Source organism: Astatotilapia calliptera, chromosome 7, assembly GCF_964374335.1.
Source record: "Astatotilapia calliptera chromosome 7, fAstCal68.1, whole genome shotgun sequence".
NCBI lineage: Eukaryota > Metazoa > Chordata > Actinopteri > Cichliformes > Cichlidae > Astatotilapia > Astatotilapia calliptera.
In genome coordinates this window covers 23,286,482-23,307,654 of record NC_137428.1, presented here as the reverse complement: position 1 = coordinate 23,307,654, position 21,173 = coordinate 23,286,482, and the positions used below count along the sequence as shown (strand labels likewise).

Genomic DNA, 21,173 nt, shown 5'->3' with positions numbered 1-21,173 from the left:
AGATCCAAGAATACTGTGAAATTATAGCATTATCTATAATAGCAGTGTGTTTCCCACATCTCATACCAATCTGTGTAAGTTTTAAGAGTCAAGAATTGTAGAAAATTGTAAAGGTAACAAACAAAAATAGAATAGTGCAATAATGAAATAATTTATGGGCTCCTATTTGAGAAGGATTTCTGCAGTTTGAGATTAAGTGCCGGTAAATGTTGTTTCACTTGTCCAGCAGAGGGTAGCATGCATCGTATTGTCTTGCCTTATGCAGCTCACACTCAGTAACAGAAACAGTTGTGCTTTTTCTCACTTTGCTCATGCCAGTGTTGAGTAGTGCTAACTGAGAAATTATTCTGTCTCATGTTCCTGTTCACTATGAAGTAATAGGTTTTTTATTTGTCCTTAGAATTATCACACTGACGGTGCACACGGACGATTAATCATCTGTGCCACCGTTTCTTCCAAAACTATTTATAGTGCTGGTCTGCACACCTGTACACATGTTTCAGAAGAAATAGTTTGGAAAAAATGAGAAAGAAAGAAAAGAAGGATCAGAAAAATGTATTAAATGGAAGGAAAATAAGTCAGTGATAGCAGAACTCAGTAGGCTCTAACAGAGCTGATTAAGTGCTTGCTTTATCAAAAATACTTCTCCTCTTTATCTGCCTCTCCCTCCACAAGTCTGTCAGCACACTCGGCAGCCTTAAATGGCAAGGTGTGTACACTGCGCAGGGAAGGAATGCAGCAGACGGAGCTGCAGCCTATTGGTCTTGGCAGATTCAAGGGTAATTTTACTACCTCTTGCCGTCATGGATACAGTTCCTTTGAGGCTTTTGTTTCCATTATTTAAAATGACATCTTCAGGCGCAGTGTGTGTGTGTGTGTGTGTGTGTGTGTGTGTGTGTGTGTGTGTGTGTTTTAGTTAAAGCTATCTCTATTTGGTTTGCAGTGTTATGCTGTTACAGTAGGATGAAATCAGAACCACTTATCAGAACCATTTAGCCACACGTGGTGGGGACTTTAATTAATTTAGAATCATTAACCTTGACATTGTTTTTGGAGGTAAAACAAAGACACAAACAGAAACAGTGTATACAATGTTGTCTGATCGTGTTTGTTTTAAACTTGCAGTGAAACCTTAGCTTCACTGATTACATTGTTTTATTACTATTTGAATATTTGACGTGCCACATCAGTTATCATACACTATAAGATACTTTGCACACAACTCAGTGCGCTGCAGGTTGGTGTGTGCGCGTTAGAAAGTGTGACAGACGTGTCTGGCCTTTAACAAGCACCAGGCGTCCTCCTGTCTTTCTTTCCGTTCTGCACCTTTTCTTCTCACTTGATGTTTTTAGTGGCCTATCATCAGTGCAAAGAGAGCCAGGGACGGACAGAGAGCAGGTCAAGAAAAATAATGTCAGTTTGTTTGACTGTGAGATTTTTCTTGCTTACTGCTTCAGTGAAACGGTAAGCAAGGACCGGACCGGTGAAAAATTTGAATATACTTTTGTCTGTTTCTTTTTAATCCTCGCATTTTTGCCTCTCGACTTTTCAACTGTTCATGTTTTATCCATGCAATGAACCTGATCTAGCTCAACTGTTTATAAATGTAAAAGTTCTTTGGTGTCTTTTCACATTCCAGTAGTTCCTGTGGTATTTTATGGTATTACATAAACTTTATAAGGCATTTCAATCAAAGACAACAGAAAGCAAAATTATAGCAATAAACATTTTAAAAAGTTTAAACCAGTAATACTTAAATTTGTGTCTTAACCAAGTAGCCAGTAGTAGTGCTCTTTCAAGGTGCTTGGTGCTTGTTTTATGTCACCGCACGAACAAAATACTTTATGAGACAGAAAGTCAAATTTTATTTCAAATAATTGTTAGTCATCTATGTAAAATAATTTTATTTTATTTTTTTTACCATGAATGTGGTAAACAATATTTTTAATTAGTTTTTTTAAAGTTTAATTTAAAAAAGCTAAAATTGTTCTATGTAAACAACCAAAACAAATGGAAACCAGAGATGATCAAATTATCCTTTTTTTTTTTACAATAGTTTTTACAGAAGGAGCTAAAACCAATAAATTGTATTTCCAGTGAGGTCATTACATTGACTCTCCTCTCGCTGCACAGACACCCACCCCCTCGCAGATGTCGCTGACATGTGAGGATCTAACCCAAGCAACCCAAAGAAAGAAAGAAAAAATCTGTTTACGGGGCTTAAATGTTTGTTTGGATTTTGAATAAATATCGCCTCTCTTTACAGATGTTGGGTGGGGAAACTATTTCAGTGTGTTTACTGAATGTGTGTGATGCTTACATTCTTGCGTTGACATAAGGATGGCCCCAGGCAGATAGTATAAAATGAACACTGATGAAAACAAATTAGTATGTATTTAACATTTAACATCGGTGTAGTTTGGCATGATGTTATGGACACCTCTGACAGTCGTAAAAATGGTCTCAGCGTACTTCCAGCCCAATCACTGAGGCCGACTTGCAGTTTTCTCTCATGCAAGGCAGTTTCTGTAGCTGTCCAGCATTATATAACATTAACTCCCCCCCTCTTACTTTTACATGAAATAATAAAAACAGTTGTTTAACATTATTTAGCATTATTTAAAGAGAGAAAAAAACATATTGTTGGCTTGAACATAACTTAAAAATTCAGTATATATGCAGATGTTTTCCAGTAATGTTTGTGCACTGTGCACATAATCAGGCCGTCCAGTTCTGTTGTGTTGGCTCCCGCACAACTAATTTAATGTTATAAAAATATATATATTTTTATAACTAATGTCTAAAATATAATTGGCAGAGTAAAGCATATGTATTATGTTAAACAGGTTGAACGCTAGAAAAACACTCATTGAGTAGAAAAGATAGTTAGGGTTAAGCACACATTAAAGAGGTTAAAACAATAGAACACACAGCTGTGTGTTTGGAGTGACGTACCTTCAGAGAAAAGATTGGCTTCTGTTTTTCTCGCCTTTACATAATACTTTCTGTGCTGTAATAATAAGCAAGAAAAACATTTACAGGAACTTAAATATTCTATTTTAGGGTGACACAGAAAAATATGAGTAAAGCCCCAGCAATTTTCCACTAGAAAAACTATTCTATTAATCCTTGTCTCTCATTATTCCTCAGGCCCTAAGTTGCATATTTGTTAATTTTAGCTCAAAGGTTATAGGACTCCATATCAAGATTTTTGTGTTTATCTCATATGGCTCAGCGCATGACCGGGCCTAAGAATAGGGTTGGTTGTGTTTTTTTTTTACTGAATGAACTAAATAAGTTATTCACGGAAACTGTTTAAAAATATAGTGTATTGATGAGTACCAGGCTCATCTCAAGTGTTTTGTTTCAGCATAAGACAAAACAGGCGCCACAGGTAATTTGCCAGGTGCCAAGGCGCACATCACAATCGGCACGTATCGTCTGTGAGCACTACGACCCACTGAACACAGATGGCGTTGTGGACAAAAGCGTGGGTTTTCTTGATTTTGTTGTACAGTAGTTGGCCTGGATGGGACAAAAGGCCACAGTTCAAATGCACGCAGGGCACAGCCAGTCCACTGCAATGCTAAATGAGTAACATGTAAATATTTACTGAGACTGAGCAAACTTACAGAGCAGTCAACACAGCATCCTGTCACCTCCTACTTATTGACAAAAAAAATGTGAATGAACTGAATGCAATGTTTTTTTTAGGTTGTGCTGTGTTACTCCACAGTTTACAGCAAACTTTAATGGTGGAGAGTCCATAATGTAAATGTAATGTGAGTGTCCATGTACGTTTCCAATAAAGGGAAAAAGGAGTTATGTAAGTCTGAACAGGACTTTTTCTTTTTTTTTAAATTTGGGAACAATTTATTATCTCTTGTTGTGAAATCAGGGACATCTCCCTTTGTCTTTCGGTGAAGTCTTCTGTGCTGTCTGGAAAGTTCCAGAGAGATGTTATGTCATTCTCCCCTATCCCTGTCTCTGCATGTTTGATTGTTCATTTGTTTTTTAAATTTTGACTTAAGCAGGAAGAGGAATGCACAGTTGGGGAGAAAGTAACTGCACATACCCACAAACCCGAGGTGGCACATATATACGTCTAAGTCTATATACATATTTCTGCATCAAACAATCCCTTAGTCACTCTGTATGCAAACAGAGAGCTTTATTTCATTCTTTCTTATTCTTTTTTAATGATTCATCTTCACTCCCAGCCATATTGTAGCTACATTACAGAACAACACACAGCCAAGAGGTCCTCTTGCATTCTCCTTCAATTTTTCCACATAACAGTTTCCATTCGTTTTATTTACAACATTGGCCTGAACTGTTTTGGCATATCACGAGAAGTTATGGCACTTGTAAATCACACACACACATGCACCCACACACAGTGCCAGTGGTTTTCCTACGGCGCACTGTTTTAATGCTGTGATTTTCATGGAGTCACTTTCTCAACTGACTTTTAACATCTTATAAAGCAAGAAACCATGTGGTAACTTAATTGCCTAATGAAGAATAAAATATTCAGGTTGAAGCTGCAGGTCCCATACAAAATGTCTCTATCCACACCAGCAGATAAAGTGCTTTGGAGAGATGAAAATTAAGTTTATGTTGTCGTGCAGAGTCCATTAGCCCAGATAATATAATGCTATCTACTTATCCAAGTTAGCCTGCCTAAAATGACTTCACATCTGCAAGCCACTTTGCAAACCACTTTCCCTTCAGCACTGGCTTTTCATGCTTAGTGAATGAGGCATGCAGTGTTCTGTGCTGGCATCTCAAAAGAGCTGACAGATATTAATAATTGTAGATTACTGACATATGATTAAATGTTGTAATATGTAAAAACGTATCTGTCTAACATAATCCTCTCTAAAAGCACAGTATAGATAAACTTGATTAAACTTGTGCTAGGCCAGCTTAGAGCATCCAGAACCAAACATGTATGCTGTGGATGTTTCAGTGCTGAGTAGAGGCTTTCCTGTTGCAATGTGCATTTTAACTAAGTTAAACTAAGTTCAGTAGAAGTTCATAATATTCTTATTGGCTTTGAGAATGATGTTATTGCTTACATCCACTCCTTAAACGTTTGTTAGAAGCTGTTTCTCGTAGCTCTACGAACACCATTTTAACATGTGGAGAAATTCCAGGCTTGATAAGTGTACTTTAACTAATTCATACAAAAGTAAAGTAGTAGAATACAGACACATAAAAAGTGTGTCTGATTTAAAAATGTAATCTTTGTTAAAGATCTCAACGTTCATACTCCAGTGCTACTACTTAACCACTCATTCATGGAGTTGTGCATTTTTACAAAACCCCCACAACAAAGGCTAGCTAATCCTGAGTAATTATGCTTGCATTATCCTTGTTTATTTGTTATCAGTTGTTTGCCTGTTTGTGACTGTGCCTGAATTTTAATGGGGTTCGTGAATAGTTACTCTTCTGAACTGTGCATGAAGGAGTGCTCTACACATGTCAATACCAATGACTGTAGAGGACCCTGTCTCAGTAATTGTAACAGACTGCCTGACACCTGCTTCCAGTACCAACACTTAACAAAGTTAGTGACTTTCTACAGTATGAAGAACCAACACGGGAGACCTAACAGACCTAACTGACTGAGAGCTAGGAAATCACTGGAGAGTATTGTTTCAGTTGTCATCAGCTTGATGACTAATACAATATCGCGTTATCACTTGCATCTCGGGAATATGCAAGACTTTGAGCAGTATACAGGAATGACCATCAGCATTTGCTCAGTGACCTATAAACTAATTACTGCGCAGAGTGTTTGATGATGCTTTTCTTTCGTCAGACACGTTGCCCTGATGTCAGAGCACTTACTAGAAGAGCTCAGTTCAGCAGACCCGCACTGTCTCCTATAGTGTATTCTCTTTGGTCGGTAAATGTTGGGACTTTGGATGCTATCACTGGCATTCTCCTGACATTCAGATGACTCAAGACAAGACAGACTCCAGAAGGCCTCCTGTTTCATAGTTGTGTCCTCTGTGTGTTTGAACTGAGGTGTTTACAGCGCTCGTTGCCATAGCAGTGTTTTGGGTGAGTCAGCCAAAAAATACTGCTATGGCAAAATATTTAGATAAATAAATGTTTATAGATGGTTCCATAAGTAACCCGTGTACAGCTGTTGTTATTAATGATACCTGTGGCCTTTAACGGAACTGTTGTTCACATATGTGTGCGTCACCCACCAGTTTTGCACAGTGAAGCTTACGGGACATTGCTCTAGTTGGTACTGTTTGTCTTATTAAAATAATTATGAGCTTCAGAAAAAAAAGCTCTGAACGTATACATCTAATCTCAGCATTTAAAGTAATGTAGTGAAGTTTTTTTTTTTAATTAATCAAATTCACTTAAAAAGAGCAATTTTCTCCATCTCCTGTTTTTGTCTCCAAATGCATTTGGCTCAGTGAAACAATACAAATGGTTAAACATACCAAAACTAAATCAGATCCTTCTTCCACCTAGCAATGTTTGGCCGACTGGGTATTTAATAAAATATTTAATAAAACAAATATTCCTCTATATTTAATAGCTTGCTTGCATGTTGGCATATATTCTACTATCCTGCAGAGCATCATCTGCAGCACACTGCTCCTCTTTTAACCACACATTCAAATCTCTAAAGAGGCAAAGGAGGCAACTCTAACTATGTTATATTTATTGAGATCAATAGTAGACTTTCTGAGTTTGAGAGTTAATGAATATGTGAAAATGACTTGGCTCTTTAAAGTGTTTTGCAGCATCATGGACCGTATTCAATATGCAGTAAATGACGATCAGGTTCATTATAAAGTGTATGACTGATCGTTTTGCTCTTTTGTGGCTTTTCCTCTCTATTAGTGCATCACAGCAGAGGCACCATCAGTTGCAAAGCCAACAAACCCTGCACATAATTTATTTGAAGATTCCCTTTAGAACTGCATGATGACAGCAGCCCTGTTGCATAGCTGTAAAAAGTGATAAGAAGCTGGATAAGTCATCTGTGTAAGGAATTCTGATGCCAATGATGTCCAGGAATACATCTAGGCTTTTTTTCTTTTGGGGGGGTGAATTTGGTTCATTTCTCACTTATTTGGTTAGGTTTGTACTCTAAAGCATATTTATTTAGTGGCTTAATAAGAGGTTGTAGTGGAAAGAATTAGATTATAGCCCCACTTAACAGGCAGTGTCATCTGTGTTGAAGTGCTGAAAGGAAAACTCACTTTCTCGCTGTGTTGTTGTTCATGCTGTAGATCGTTCTGAAATGAAGCAGTAAGAATCAGAGGGGGTAGGGTGCATTTTTATATCCCCACTGGGGATATTAAAAAAAATTAGCAGGGGGGAGATATGTAGACCAGAGAGAGGGGAAATCCTCCTCTACCCTCTATCATACCCTATGTTGTAAACTGACTGAGAGACCAGCATATATACCTTGTAGCTGGGTATAAATATAATAGCAACAAAACAGATTTTGGCCACCAGTGCAGGACACATGTAACTTCTTTCTGTCCTTTAGCTAACTTTGGTTTTTCTTTTAGCTAGTGCTGTGAAGCGCAAACATCAGTTATACATATTTCATTTTGCTGGATAAAAACCAACAAATCATTGGAAAATAGCAAGCTAAGTTGCCATATCAGCCTCAGAAATTTGGATGAATTAGCTGATCTTATCCACTCAAGACAGTATTTTGCCTAGATAGCTTGTAGATTAGCTGGCAAGCTAGCATTAGCTAGCATTAGTCTCAAGAAAGTGTGCTCAGTGGTGATTTTCATCCTCCATCTCTCTATGAGCTCAGTTGAATTTTGGCCGCAATATCAGTCACATTCACATTTTGCTGGATGATCTCCACTCAGTAAAATACTTCCAAATACTTCAAAATTTTCATCTAAGTCCTTTGCAAATTATTTCACAGATTATAAATGGCAAATCATTCAGTACATGAAACTTGCTGTGTAGTGCTAACAGACTGTACTCTGTCAATACTCTTCAAGGTCGCTATTATTGCAGTTGGTAATACTGTTAATACCAAATCTGAGCATTCATCTGCACAGTCGGTTGTCTTGGATAGACTTTGAATGAACTGTGTGTTCTGACTGAAGTAAAAGAGGGACATACATGGAGACAGACGTACATGTGCAATTTGTGCTATCAGCACATAAATCTGCCTTGCTTTGCATTGTAGAAGCATGTAAGTGTGTCCCAGCACGCACAGAAACAGGACAAAGTCGTACACTCTGTTGTACTCCCTGGGCAGCAGAAGTCAGGGAGAACAATGCTGGTGGGAGGATAGGAACACACATGCTGTCCTCACAGGATGGGAACAGAGTCAATGGAGCAATCAGCCCTGAAGGGTAAAGACAGGAAAATCACAGTTCACTCTTTGCTTGTTCATTATGGAATAAAAGATGTAATTTAGCTAATGAATAATCTTTTTATTCCTAACCCTTTTATGTATTTTCCATGGAGTTCTTTTGCTTGCTATTTTCTGTTATGACTACAATAATCTGTTGAATGCCTCACATTTAATCGTGCAGCAGTGGTACTAATTAACGTAAGGTTGACTCAGCTTGGACACAGTATAAATAATGTTTATCCTTTTTTTTTTTAACGTAAAGTACATTTAGTTTGCTATAGAGAGAGAACAATTATTAATTTCACAAAATGTATTAAATACACTGCTATAGCTTTTGTTTATTTTTAGTTGATAAAACCTTTTTTTTACAAAGCCAACCATTTCTTTTAGTCCAGATTGGAGAATGACATTTGTCTTTAGCAGGCATTTTATAGCTTTAAAACAGCCGACGCACAAGAAGCACTGATGTTCTACTTTTGCTTTCAGTTTTCTTTTTTGTGGACAGGTTACTTTTTAAGGGACTATTTGCACAGAAAATAATAATAAATAATAAATAAAAATAAAACATACTTTTTTAAAGCTGCTGATTTTCAGAACACATCAAAGTAAAAGAGTTTGGACATGGCGACTTAAAAATGACTGGGAGCAGTTCTCAGTCACTCTACACATTGAGACCAATGGTAATGCCAGATATTCCATGACTGTTGTGTGTTGTTTACTTCCCTTGGGACGGAGGAAGCATGACATTTACACAAATGGATGTGTGACCCACATCATTCCCCTGCTTCTGTGTTTGGAATCTCATTTGCAGCATTCCTTCCTTCCCTCTTGAATGCCATACGTCTCTTCCTGACCTGCTACTTTCCTAGTAATCACTTTAGTTGGTGGCAACCAGCCCTTCTGCTTGGCTGTGATAAAAATACAAAATGCTAATAACAGATTCAAGGCAGCACCTGCTACTCACAGCACTAACACTCTTGCTCTATGTGTTACCACTCTGACCTCAGGACCGTAATGATCAACGAGACTGACCACTCGTTGATGACTGGTGATGCAACATAAAGCCAATAGGACAGTGTTATCTGGCTCCCTCATATTGATGTGGAAACATTATACTGAAACTAAAGGCAAAGAATTTATTTGCACCAAGACAGTGGTAATTATTTAGGATTTAAATAACCTCCCTTTATCAGGGATGTAACGTTCTAGTTATAAAAAGTGCAGCTTATCTGTGCAAACGCACTTTAGTATGATCTGAAAGGTCTGTATTGCTGAGGACTGTAACTGCTATATTGAATCCTAGCTGTGAAGCTTTAGTAGCAGTAGTAATAAAGATGTCAGGATGTTCATCAAACATGGAACATGAAAAAAAGTCATCAGACTGAACAAGGTCAGCATGATGACTTTTTAGTTTTCCTTGCTTTGGCTATTAAAGTAATTACAAGAGAAGCTGAGATTTTATGAGACACGTTGTTCATTAGATATCCTGAAATAATATGTTGAAAAATCTAGATGGACGAATGTGGATTTTATCTGCAGCTGCAGTAGCCTTGAAGGCTAAAGGCTTATTATTTTACAAAATATACACTTCAGTAAAGACACAGTTTTGTAGTTTTGCCTCTGTATACCACCACAGTGGGTTTTTAAGACTTTCAACTTTACGTCAATGGACTTAACAAAAACAATGCTTTAAGTATTTAGGAATTATAGACCATTTTAAACATACATTCAGAGGGTTAAAGTTATTTGGACAAACTAACATAATTTTAAATATAAGGATTTTTTTAAATACTTGGATGAAAAGCCTTTCGAGTCAATGACTGCTAGGCCATTACTGCAGCCCCCTTTAGTTGCTGCTTGCTTGTAGGTCTGAATTCTCAATTCAATTTTGTAATTAATAATTGAATTGTTGACTGACTTTAGCGTTGAACAATATCCCATTACTCTGACCTGAGAAGCTCTTTGGTTACTGTATATATACATATATATCTTATATACTTATTTAAAATTAGCTCAGTATGTGTTTGTTTTTTTGACATCTTCCTAATGTAGCTGCTTCTGATTAGGAATCAGTGACCTACTTTTTCAGTCTGTGTATAACAGCCAGTTTTGGGGAGAACTCTGTAGCTGCAGCCATTTAGAATTACATGCAGAAAGGTCATCTGCTGGTCAGAAAATGTCTTAGTAACCTGACATCTTGTCAGAGCAGCTCAAAAGAGTGACGTTGTCCTAGCATTGTTCATTAACATACCATGACATGGGAAGTACTAATGCAGGAAAGCAGCCATCTCCGGAGAGGTGCTGAATAACAGGAGGCAGGGAAGAATCAGATCAAGCATTCAATATACCCAGACATCCTCACACACACACACAAGCACAAGCACACACTCAGACAATGCACCTATTGTAACCACTTTCATAATGTAGTTAGAGTAGGAATGAGTCAGTATCCTGGCTGCTGGTCACTGAGTTTGTTCAGAGATATTTCTGATAATTGTAGTTGTCCCATTGTACTGTTTGGATGCGTGTGTGTTAGAGTGTATGTTGCCGTTCGGTTACACCAACAACTGTACACATTCTGACCGATGAATGCAGATAAACATCATGCAGCCACTGGGAAGACCACAAGATTATTTCCTATCATTTATAAAGGAAGCTGGAAAAACAATAACTGAAGCAGTTATATAATAACGCATAAAGAATTATAGAGGCATCTAAAAATGTTTTCTCAGAGCTTTTAATACAAAGCCATAAAAGAACTGTGGAAAGAAAATGTCATACCAAAAGAAGCACTGAAAGCATCGTGTGTATGAATATGAATAATTGTTTACAATATTCTCCCTATCTTGTTTTTCTCTTCAGACACAGGTCACCCAATCAAACTTAACTATATAAATGGTTTAACATGCCAGAATTAAAGACTCCATCTTTTTTAGCACTATGTTGTCAGTTGTAACATTTAACTTTAGTGTTTAATCTGAAATGATCTCTATTTTCCTTATGCTCTGAATTCAGTTCATTTCTCTTTTATTTAGTTTAGGGTAGTTTTCACTCTGAAAAGGCAGTGGATGTTCACGTAATGAAACGTTGACACGGAACACGATCTGAATCATCCCTCTATACAATGTCATCTCTGTTGTCACTTTGAGTTCTTCCACTTAAACACTTTTCAACAATTTTTGCAGAAACAACAAAAATACACCTTCAACAGCGATAATTGTTTTGGAGCATAACCAGTTGTCTTTTATTATACCTTAAGTCTAATGCAGCGTCTAATCACTGATTTCCTTTCCAGAGATGAAAAAAAAAGTAAAATAAAATTGAACACGTACGATTACCTTATAATATCTTTTCGCCAAATAGCCTGTGTTGCACATGAAGGAATGATAAAAACAGTCTAACAGCAGTGCCAGAGCACATTCCAAATGATTATTTTAATCAAAGCGTGTTCATTATAATTTTTGACCTCTAATTATCAAGTATGATTTCTTTAATTGAATTTAGATTAGTTTTAGATTATTTGTTTTCAGTGTGTGTTGATATTACACTACAATTACTGAGAAAACCTACGAGAGATAATTAAAAAAAATAATTACGATTCGGAGTGATAAAATGCGGTCATCTGCCTCAAATTAAGCAAAGCTAATTGTCGAGTAGTACTTTCCTGTGGAGGTCCTGGAGTTAGAAAATACATCTTTACGCAAAGTAGGGACCTTTATGTGAAACTATCTTCAATACATGTTTTTTTTATATACTTGCATGAATATAACTGTGCGTCACTCGTTCTATTTTGAAAAGTAATAATAGGCCATTTGCATAACAGGCTTTCATAACCCAGGAAAATCACCAGACACAGGCTGCTTGTTTGATGATTATCTTGGCCATTTTTCTTGCCCTTGAAAGTATCTGCACAGATTTATGCCAGAGACTTGGAAAAAACATAGGTGACTAGAGACAAAAAACAGCAAACTCTGCTCTCTCCAAGGACCACTGAAGGAACAATGGATTGTTTATATCAGCCAGAAAATACAACAGTATACAAAGGGAAAAAGGCAAAAGCTCACATTTAACAAAGAAACAGGAGACCAAAAACCACAAAACCAAATGCCTAATATGCAATTTTATCCAGTTGCATGAACTACATAAACCGTTTTTCCAGTTTTCCAGTTCCCTGAAGCAAGCGTTTTGCTTGCCAGATGAGGAAGGCTAATGAATGAATGAATTTGTAATATAAAGAAGCATGCTGTAATTTTGCATTTTGCAGCTCACGCTATTGATGTCTGACCCTTTCCTTTTGTCTGCTTTGTGCTCATTGCTACGTTATCACAGTGAAATCAAAAACAGCTTATAGAGTGATTTTAGGTGAGGGCTTGAAGATAGAAATACATTCTGAGCTTTATGTTATATTCATTGCATGATTGCATTTTGGTGTTCAGATAACAACTTTTGAATGCACAAGTAGGATTATACCAATAAAAGTCAACCCAGATTGAAAACTGTGCAGACTGGTCTGAAATCAGGCAGGCAGTCATGTGAAAAAAAGTCCTCTTTTTTCTGAATTCTGTGGCTTTCGTGTGCTTAAAAATAACAATTTAATCTTCAGGGAATCTTTTTGTTGTTACTGTTATAGCCTAAAGCCTACACCAGCCCAGCTATCTAAACCGTTAATATTTTAGTATCGGTAAAACTGTGTTTACTTATCAAAGCTGGCTCGCATCAGAGCTTCTGGAAAACCAGGTTCAGAGCAGGGCAGTGATGCAAGGTTTTAACAGCATCATTAGATCACTGTGAATGGGGTATGCCACATAAACACTGCCACACAATGCCAGGAAGCGGGGCTCTGACACGCAGCACCAATCTAATGCTTTACTAGTTGGAGTGGATTGCTCAGACACTGGCTTGTGAGTTTGTGGTCAAACAGACAAAGAAACAGGGGGCTGAAATGGATGGAAGCAGTCTGAAGGAGGCCTGATGACGAAAAGGCAGCAGGGCATGAAAAGCCAAAAAGTAGTTTGAATACACAAAGAGCAAAATACATTTATTCACCTCTACGGTTTTAGGTTGGGGGCGGATTTGGAGTCTGACCTGAGTCTGGGTCAGGAATCCTTCTGAGCTGTGTTCATAATATTGTTCTTACAGTGTGTTTGTCGGTGGTGTGGAGTTAAAGAATGAACAATTTATTGAACTGAAGGCAAATAGTTTGTGTCCTATCCCAGTGTGGCACACACATATTCTCCTTTGATGTTTACTGAACAGACATGCCACGAGCATGGGTGTCTTTTTATAAACATTTGAAACTTTATGTAGAACATGCATACATATATAAGTACACACAATGGCCTCCAAAGGCACATGTGTCACGAAGTCTGTTAAACTTTGTATCTACACAGCTGTCCCGCAATCCGTAACAGCGTGCCAACATGTGCATCCCGTGCGTCAGGGGGCTATGTCGCCGTGTGGTCTTTGGCTAATGCTGTGTTTTCTTGCTGTCTTCAGTTAAGTTTGTTCTCACAGAGACTCGTGCACCAAGGCTATTTTTAGAAAAGCCTCATACTTTTGTTATCCTCTACTGACCATTGCCAGGCACACAGTTGTGTGTACATGTGTGTGTGTACCGTGTGCGGGCGTGAAGCTGGGCTTGGGCTATCAGAAGGAACAAAGAGGAAAAGGAGCAAAACAGAAGAAAAGTAGAACTAATACCTAAGAATACATTTTTAATGCTTTTATATTATATTTTTTACTACTCAAAACTAAATTCTTTGTATTAACAGTGCTATACAGTTTGCTGAAACTCAAGTTTTGAGGCTCTTTGGGAGTTACACATAAAGTCAGATGGTGTTTGGTGCTAATATTCCACAGGTTTGCAAGTAGCTTATATCAACAAACTGTAATAATATTTTTCACTGGACGACAGGACCATGGCCTCATAAAAAATATTTCCGTTTCATTTATTTAAAACATAGGTGTCATAAACGTCCCTGTTGCTCTGACGCTGTTTCCTATGAAAGGCTTATATTCAGGTAGACCAGTGGTAATTTGTTGAAACCCATAATGACTTCCTCTTATGTAGAGTTTAATCAGTGTGTTCCTGTAGATTGCACCCTCACCCTCATGAATAGAAATTAAGTGGAAGGTAGAAGGGCATTTTTATCCTGTGTGAAATTATGGTGTTGCAACTGAAGACACTCCTCCCTTTTGACTAACTTTCCACTGACATCACAGAGCCATATTTCTTGATTTGCAGTGCTGCTGTTGGGTGTAGACAGGAGGTTTGGCACTCCGTGTGTGTGTTTGTGTGTGTGTGTGTGTAGAGGGAAGGTAAGAGGTGAAAAATACTTATCATTTTCAGGTGTCAGAATATATTTTATTTTATGATCTATCTGTGCTCATGGCCTTTTTTCCCTGTTTGAGCTTGGATGCCATCCACATTAATGTTTAAGGCAGACTACCTCTCCAGATATGTTCAGCAGCAGGTGCTAATTAATTTAAAGGGTTGGCATGTATTTGGATGAAACATCCAGATTGTAGCAAAAGCTCACATATACACCCCTCTGCACTCATTTAGGTGAAACAGTAGTCTAGTTAAACATCACCTGGCATGAGGACAAGTTTCTTTGAAGAGGGCAAAGTCTTTTTCCAGTTGTGTCCTGTACTTTCAGGGGGAAGCATCATTGATGGCTCTGTGGAGACTGGGGCTGCCCTGTTGTTCTCTTACTCTGAGATTAATGATTAGATTCTGGTTTCTCCCATGAACCTCAGTGACATAGTCTCTTTCCAGACTAAATAAATAAATACATAATACATGGACTATGTTTGTAGTTTGATTCTGTTGTGTAAGTTTTGCTTATCACAGAGTAAACATCACGGGTGTTTACTGGTATTAGATGTTGAATGACATTGAACAAAATGGACATGAAGTAACAATCAAGACAGACACTGACTAAGTGTCAGTTTAATATGTAAAAACATGTTTGCGTGATGTTGAAATCGATCAGTGCCCCAGTCTACATAACCAAATACAATATTCTTATTTTGCCCATAAAATGAAGCCTTAAACAGACGCACATCACAATTTTGTCTGTGCTCTTGGATTGTGCTTATTTTTAGATATCTCCTACAACATATTCTCACTCACCTTTCACATTCGACTATGACTTTAATCTGAATGCTTGGAGTGCATCACTCTGCACTGCACACAGTGACAACCTTAATCTTTGTTAAAGGAAGGAGTTATTAAAAGAGTGTAGGAGACATGTTCCATCTGTAACTGGAGCTTTGAGGAGACAAATCCACTCACAGGTACTAAAGGTGATTAAAAAAAAAAGCTATGCAATCTGTAGTATCAAATCTGCTCTGAGGGAAGGAGGCACTGACACGTTGTGCTCACTCACATCAGCTTCAGCAGTTTCTGCGTTGTCCTGCTGAAAGCTGAGGTTGTCAGAATAAGCTACCAGCTAGAAAAATGATGTACAAACGCGGTTAAGTTAAATTGAGCGTATTTCTCCGCCTTTTTTTGGCAGTGTTTAGAGTTGTCAGTCACTTCAGTAGATCAATAGATTATTCCACTTTGAGCAGAAACAATAATGCAAAAGCACGACAGGATATAGTTTGGCAGCTGGTATATGTAGGGTGGTTCAGTGTGGAAGGATGCATAAAGCAGGAAGTGTTTGCCCTTGAGACTATGCATTATTGTTAAATACAATAATAACGGTACAAGCACAATGTAGCCATTCTAGCTGTATGCACGCAACTGGACAGACAGTTTGAAACTAATCATTTAATAACACTACCACCAGTATGTTTCTGTCATACCACCGAGGAACCCAACTGGTTTATTACATTTTTAACCTTTAAGTAACCTTGACAGAAGTGTTTACGGATATGGAAAGCTATTTCGTTTAAATTGCAACTTTGATTTAGCACAGGCTTGAAGGAGACAAAAAAATGTGTAGCTTCCTCGATTGATAGGAAACAGCTGCTGTGGTAGGCTTGAGGTCTGACAGCTTATAAGGGCTCAAAAGAATTCATGGTAGGAAAAGAAAAAATACAAATGGTATGTCTTTAGTTTTGTTGCTGCATTTCTAGAAGAATTTCTTTATTTCACCAAAGTAAAAGCTTCACAAGACCTTTAAGAACTGTGGCACTGCCAACATTTGTAAAGAAAAAACAAAGGAAAAGAGAAAAAAGCCCTCACTCTCAAGGTTGAAACGCAAGCTGGGGGTCTTCAAAGATAGAAAACACACGCCATCTGTTACCAGCTGGCCAGTATCTAGCTCGGATGTGTATTGCTGTAATACAATGGCTCATTATTTAGAGCCTCACTCACACATACAATGGGGGCAGTTTCAGACCATCAGATTAGTGGAGATTGACCCCTTCTCCACCCTGAAGCAACTTCCCTTTTCCCTTAACCAATCAAAATGGTGGGTTGGCAGAATGTGTCATGTGAAACCCGGAGTCTTGGCTCAACACTTCAAACCTAGGGCACAGTTGGAGGCCAACAGAAACAACAGCTGTAGTCTTTTACACTCTCCCACTCTCACAGATTTCCTTACTTTGTTATGCCCAGACAAACACCAAGTGTACCCGTGAGATACAGGCACACACCTCAGAGAGCACTGTGGGATTTACAATGTGGACTGCTGCTATGGAATAACCATTTTGGAGGCTGGCTGTATGTGTTACCTGGACTAGCCTTGCTTTTGATAAGGACACTCCACGGACTTACTTGCTTCCTAGCCAATTGGGTAGTCATAGCCAATTGGAGGTAGTCAGAGCTTGCTACAGTCTTTGCAGGAGCCTGCAGGGCCCTCTTTCTGTGTGGAGGGTGGATGATGCAGTGTGTCCTCTCCTTCCTCTTCCCTCAGTTGAGTGCCGGATCCCCCTGTAGCTGCGAGGTCGGCCCCGGAGGAACCAAGAAGAAGAAATCCAAGAACCTGTGAGTATTCAAATCATATATGGATATGTCTATCGTGTTCCATTTATTTTGTCCCTTTGTGTGTTTGCTCATTTAGGAATTTGTAAGGATTTTCTTATCAATTACCCTGGTGCAACATTAAGACAATACACGAAAAACAGAGCATTGCTATTTAGATTTTAAATGCAGACTTTATTTGTGTATGAGAAGGAGAAGCGATTTGAGTGGTAATTAAATGACATGACAACACAGATCTGACAATTATATTAAATTCAGAGTTTCCACTTGGATGTGTCAAAAGAAATGTCCAATCAATAGTAGCTCTAAAGCTTACCCAGTACTCAAAGTTGGTAGGATGCAGTGGACATTTTGGTACATAGTCAAGATTAAAGGCTTGAGCCAACCTTTATTTCTTTATATTTTTCTTCCAAGGAGCCAGACCTTCTTGTTATTTTTTAAAATAATCTTGAGCATTAGTTCTTCAGGCTTTCTGAAGGTCTTTTGAGGTTTTTCCTTAGATGTCGGCTGCATTTTCACTCACCTTCAGTCCAGTCCTTTCAATAACGTGACATATTTTCAGAGGAATGTTTTTCTGTTTATTAAACCACCTAATGTTGACTTATGAACGATCAGGATAAACAAGGCACCTAATTCAAGGGATGAACCAGTGTTGCATCTACTCACAAAAGACATCTTTAGAAAGAACCAAAGTAACCTGTTGCAAAGACACTTGAATTGTTTCCAATTCTTTAGTTGAAGTTATAGAAAATGCCAAAGACTGACAGGCATAAATTCATATTTTTTCAGCAACAAGGTGATTTTCAAATAGCTACTAGCCAAAATCTTGGCATATCTTAGCATTAAAGCCTCATCAGAACTCATCAGAAGTTGGCCATCAAGAAGCCATTCTTAAGGAAGCAAAACAGGGAGAAAAGGCTGCCAACTTTTAAGAACTGGGCTGAAAAATCAGTGACAATAGGTTTTATGGAATGATGAACCCACATTGATCATTTTTAATTCAAATTGTCATCATTGTATACAAAGGAGGTCAGGAGAGTAGGTGTCTAAAGCCATCTGGGAAACACGGTGGAAGCTCTGTCATGGTTTGGTTTGGGGCTGCATTTCACCCAGTGGTGCTGGAGATCTTGTCAAAACTGATGGAATAATGAATCCACAAAAGGAAAGTCAGATTTTTATCTGCCATGCAATACCTTATGGAAAAAATTTGGATGCCAACAGCTTAGTTTTTCAGCATGGAAATCATCTCAAACGTATTGCTAATGGAGTAAAAATGTACCTGGAAAAAACAGATATGAGTCATGGATTGGTCTCCCCAGAGCCCAGACTTCAACATTACTGAAGCAGTGTGGGATAATCTTGTGAGAGAATTGAACCAAAGGCAGCCAACATACAAAGAAGAGCTTTGAATGTTTTTGAAGAAGCCTGGAGAACTTTTCCTAAAGACTGCTTAAAGAAATGACAAGAAAGCTTGCAGAAGAGTTTATGCTACTTTGAAGAATAATTGAGCTCAAGCTCAGTAGAATTGTATAACTCTGTTTTTACCTAATATATTGTACTTCCATGTATGTTTTTCTTTTGCCAAGAATAAAAAAAAAAATCAGCACATGGCGACACGTTTCCCAACTCAGCAGAAAAACAGCAAGTATGGCAGCCCTCCTGTTCATTCACCAGCCTTTTAATGCTAATGTAATCAACAGAGTGTACAATTTCACACCCCTCTGTAGCGTGGAATGTATTAAACAATCCATCAATCCAGTCACACCCTTTGTGTGGCTGGATTGATGGATTGACGACTGAGAGTGTTAGGACAAATACCCAGTAGATGTCGAGTGTCATTTTAAAATTTAATTTAGATGAATTAAGGCAGATAGGAAAACTGTGGATGTGCTTCTCGGGTGTAAATGTGACTAATTAATGTTGCACGCATAATATCTACATGTTCACGGACCTGCAAATGCAGAGATGTGCTATAGACTTTGAAAGACAAATGTGAAAGTTAAAGCTCATAGTGTAATGCTGCTCATCAACTGCTTAATGAAGCGGTAAATGAGGTGTATGGAACCATATGCGCGTTTCATATTCTCTTTGAGGTGAGAAGTAAGGTGTACATGTTGGGGATGCACATGGGCTCAGCAATTCATCGGCTGCTCGTTCTCTTCTTTGAAAAGATGAAAGCACATTTCTTACATTGCATACAATAAAACAGTAGCTGTCCTTGAGCCTGTTACTTTTTTGCAGTGTTTAGTTAAAGAGCAGATTAAGTGATTAAAATTCCTCAGCTATTTTTTTCCCAGTGGTCTGGAGTATGTAGCCTGTTTGTCAGCTGTTGCAAACCTATTCAGCTTGTCTTCAATGTTTGAATAAAACAGGCATAAAAAGAATACAATATGGAATACAATATACTTTTAATGTGAATATATCGGGTGTGCCTATTTTACAATTCAAGACCCCAAACACAGAGCAAACTGATAATACTGAGCAATGTGTGCCTAAATAGATTGGTTAGAAAAAAATGTGACAGCTTGATTGACTGCAGTAGGTAGAAAAAACCTTTGTCATCTAATACTACACATGCTGTCTTCTGGCACAGCCAAGGCGAGTGCAAGCTTGAAGCATGGTCTACAGGCCAGTGATAAAGTACTGTAATTTTTTTTAATCAATATGTAATGCAGCGCTCTTCATTTATTTGCAGTTCATATTATACTGCAATATTGCAACGACACATAGGACTACATCCATGCAGCATTTCTCTTAAGTTTGAACTCTTCTACACTGGCCAACAATCACACTGACATATTAGAGCGTCAAGGAAAGTATATAAGGAAAGTTAAAAAAAAAGAAAAGAAAAAAAGATTACAGGTAAAAAAAATACTAATTCTCAAACTGCTGCTATTGAACCATAAGATTTGTACTTGATTTTTCTCAGCTGTAAGGTGGGACGTTAGGGCCACATGAAGTAAACAACATTAGTCAAATTGTCAAAATGCGGAGATTAATCTTGCACCAGTCTCTGCTTTTGTCCTTGCTCTAATAAAAGGATGTTGTGCTTCTTGGGTGCCATGGCCTTCAGCTTAAGTGGGTTCATGCTGTGTGTGTTAGAGGCTAAGCAAGTAGCATTTCTACTACATGGTTCTGACACTGTTGAAGGTTGCATGAAAACAAAAGAGTTTTTTGTTCTTAAACTGTATGTCAGTCAGTCATGAAACTCTCTTCTGTCACCATCAGTCAGTAAAATAAGGATGACTCTAAATGTTCAGTGATGCGAGCCTCTTTTTGAATATACAGTTTTCACCCACTTCCAGTCATTTACCAATATGCCACACTGCAGACCAGTAGCAAGGGAAATATCTACTCATTAAGAAGAATTCACCAAAATTCTCTGTGCTATAGATTAAAATATGATGCACAAGCATGCTCGAAAGAAATTAAATATCAAATTACTTCGCTTGAAAGTAGGAGACTGATTAATAACATGGGAGCCGCTTGAGCGAGTAGATGTAGATTAGTGTAAAGCGGAAAAATTACATCTGACATGGCCAAATCATGCCAAGAATTAGCCATTTAAAACTTTAAGAAGGGTCTCTTTGGGCAAGGAACCAGAGGAGAGACGGTTGGGAGTGATGTGCAGCAAGAGGTCTTGCAGCCACTCTGCCTCGCAATTCACAGGACTTCTGCTACTAACATCTAGGTGCCAGATACCACAGGGGACCTTTAGAGGTCTTACAGAGTCCATGCCTGGCTGGTCAGTGCTGTTTTTGCAGCAATACCAAAGCATATTAGGTAAAGGTGTTCCTAATACTTATGTCTACATATGGCTTATGTATCTATACAACTTTATCTTGATCATCATTTATAGCAAAAAAGACA

At 38.1% G+C, this 21,173-nt stretch overlaps 1 protein-coding gene across 5 annotated transcripts in view; it reads left to right on the top strand.

Annotated features, from left to right (window-relative positions):
- The window catches only part of rgs3a (regulator of G protein signaling 3a), a 122,262-nt gene that overhangs the window by 90,560 nt on the left and 10,529 nt on the right, over nt 1-21,173 (top strand). For all 5 annotated transcript variants that reach the window (XM_080304253.1, XM_026173696.2, XM_080304254.1 and 2 more), the window contains one exon: nt 17,236-17,306. In XM_080304253.1, coding sequence (XP_080160379.1) covers nt 17,236-17,306 — 71 coding nt within the window. The remainder of the gene's footprint in view (nt 1-17,235; nt 17,307-21,173) is intronic.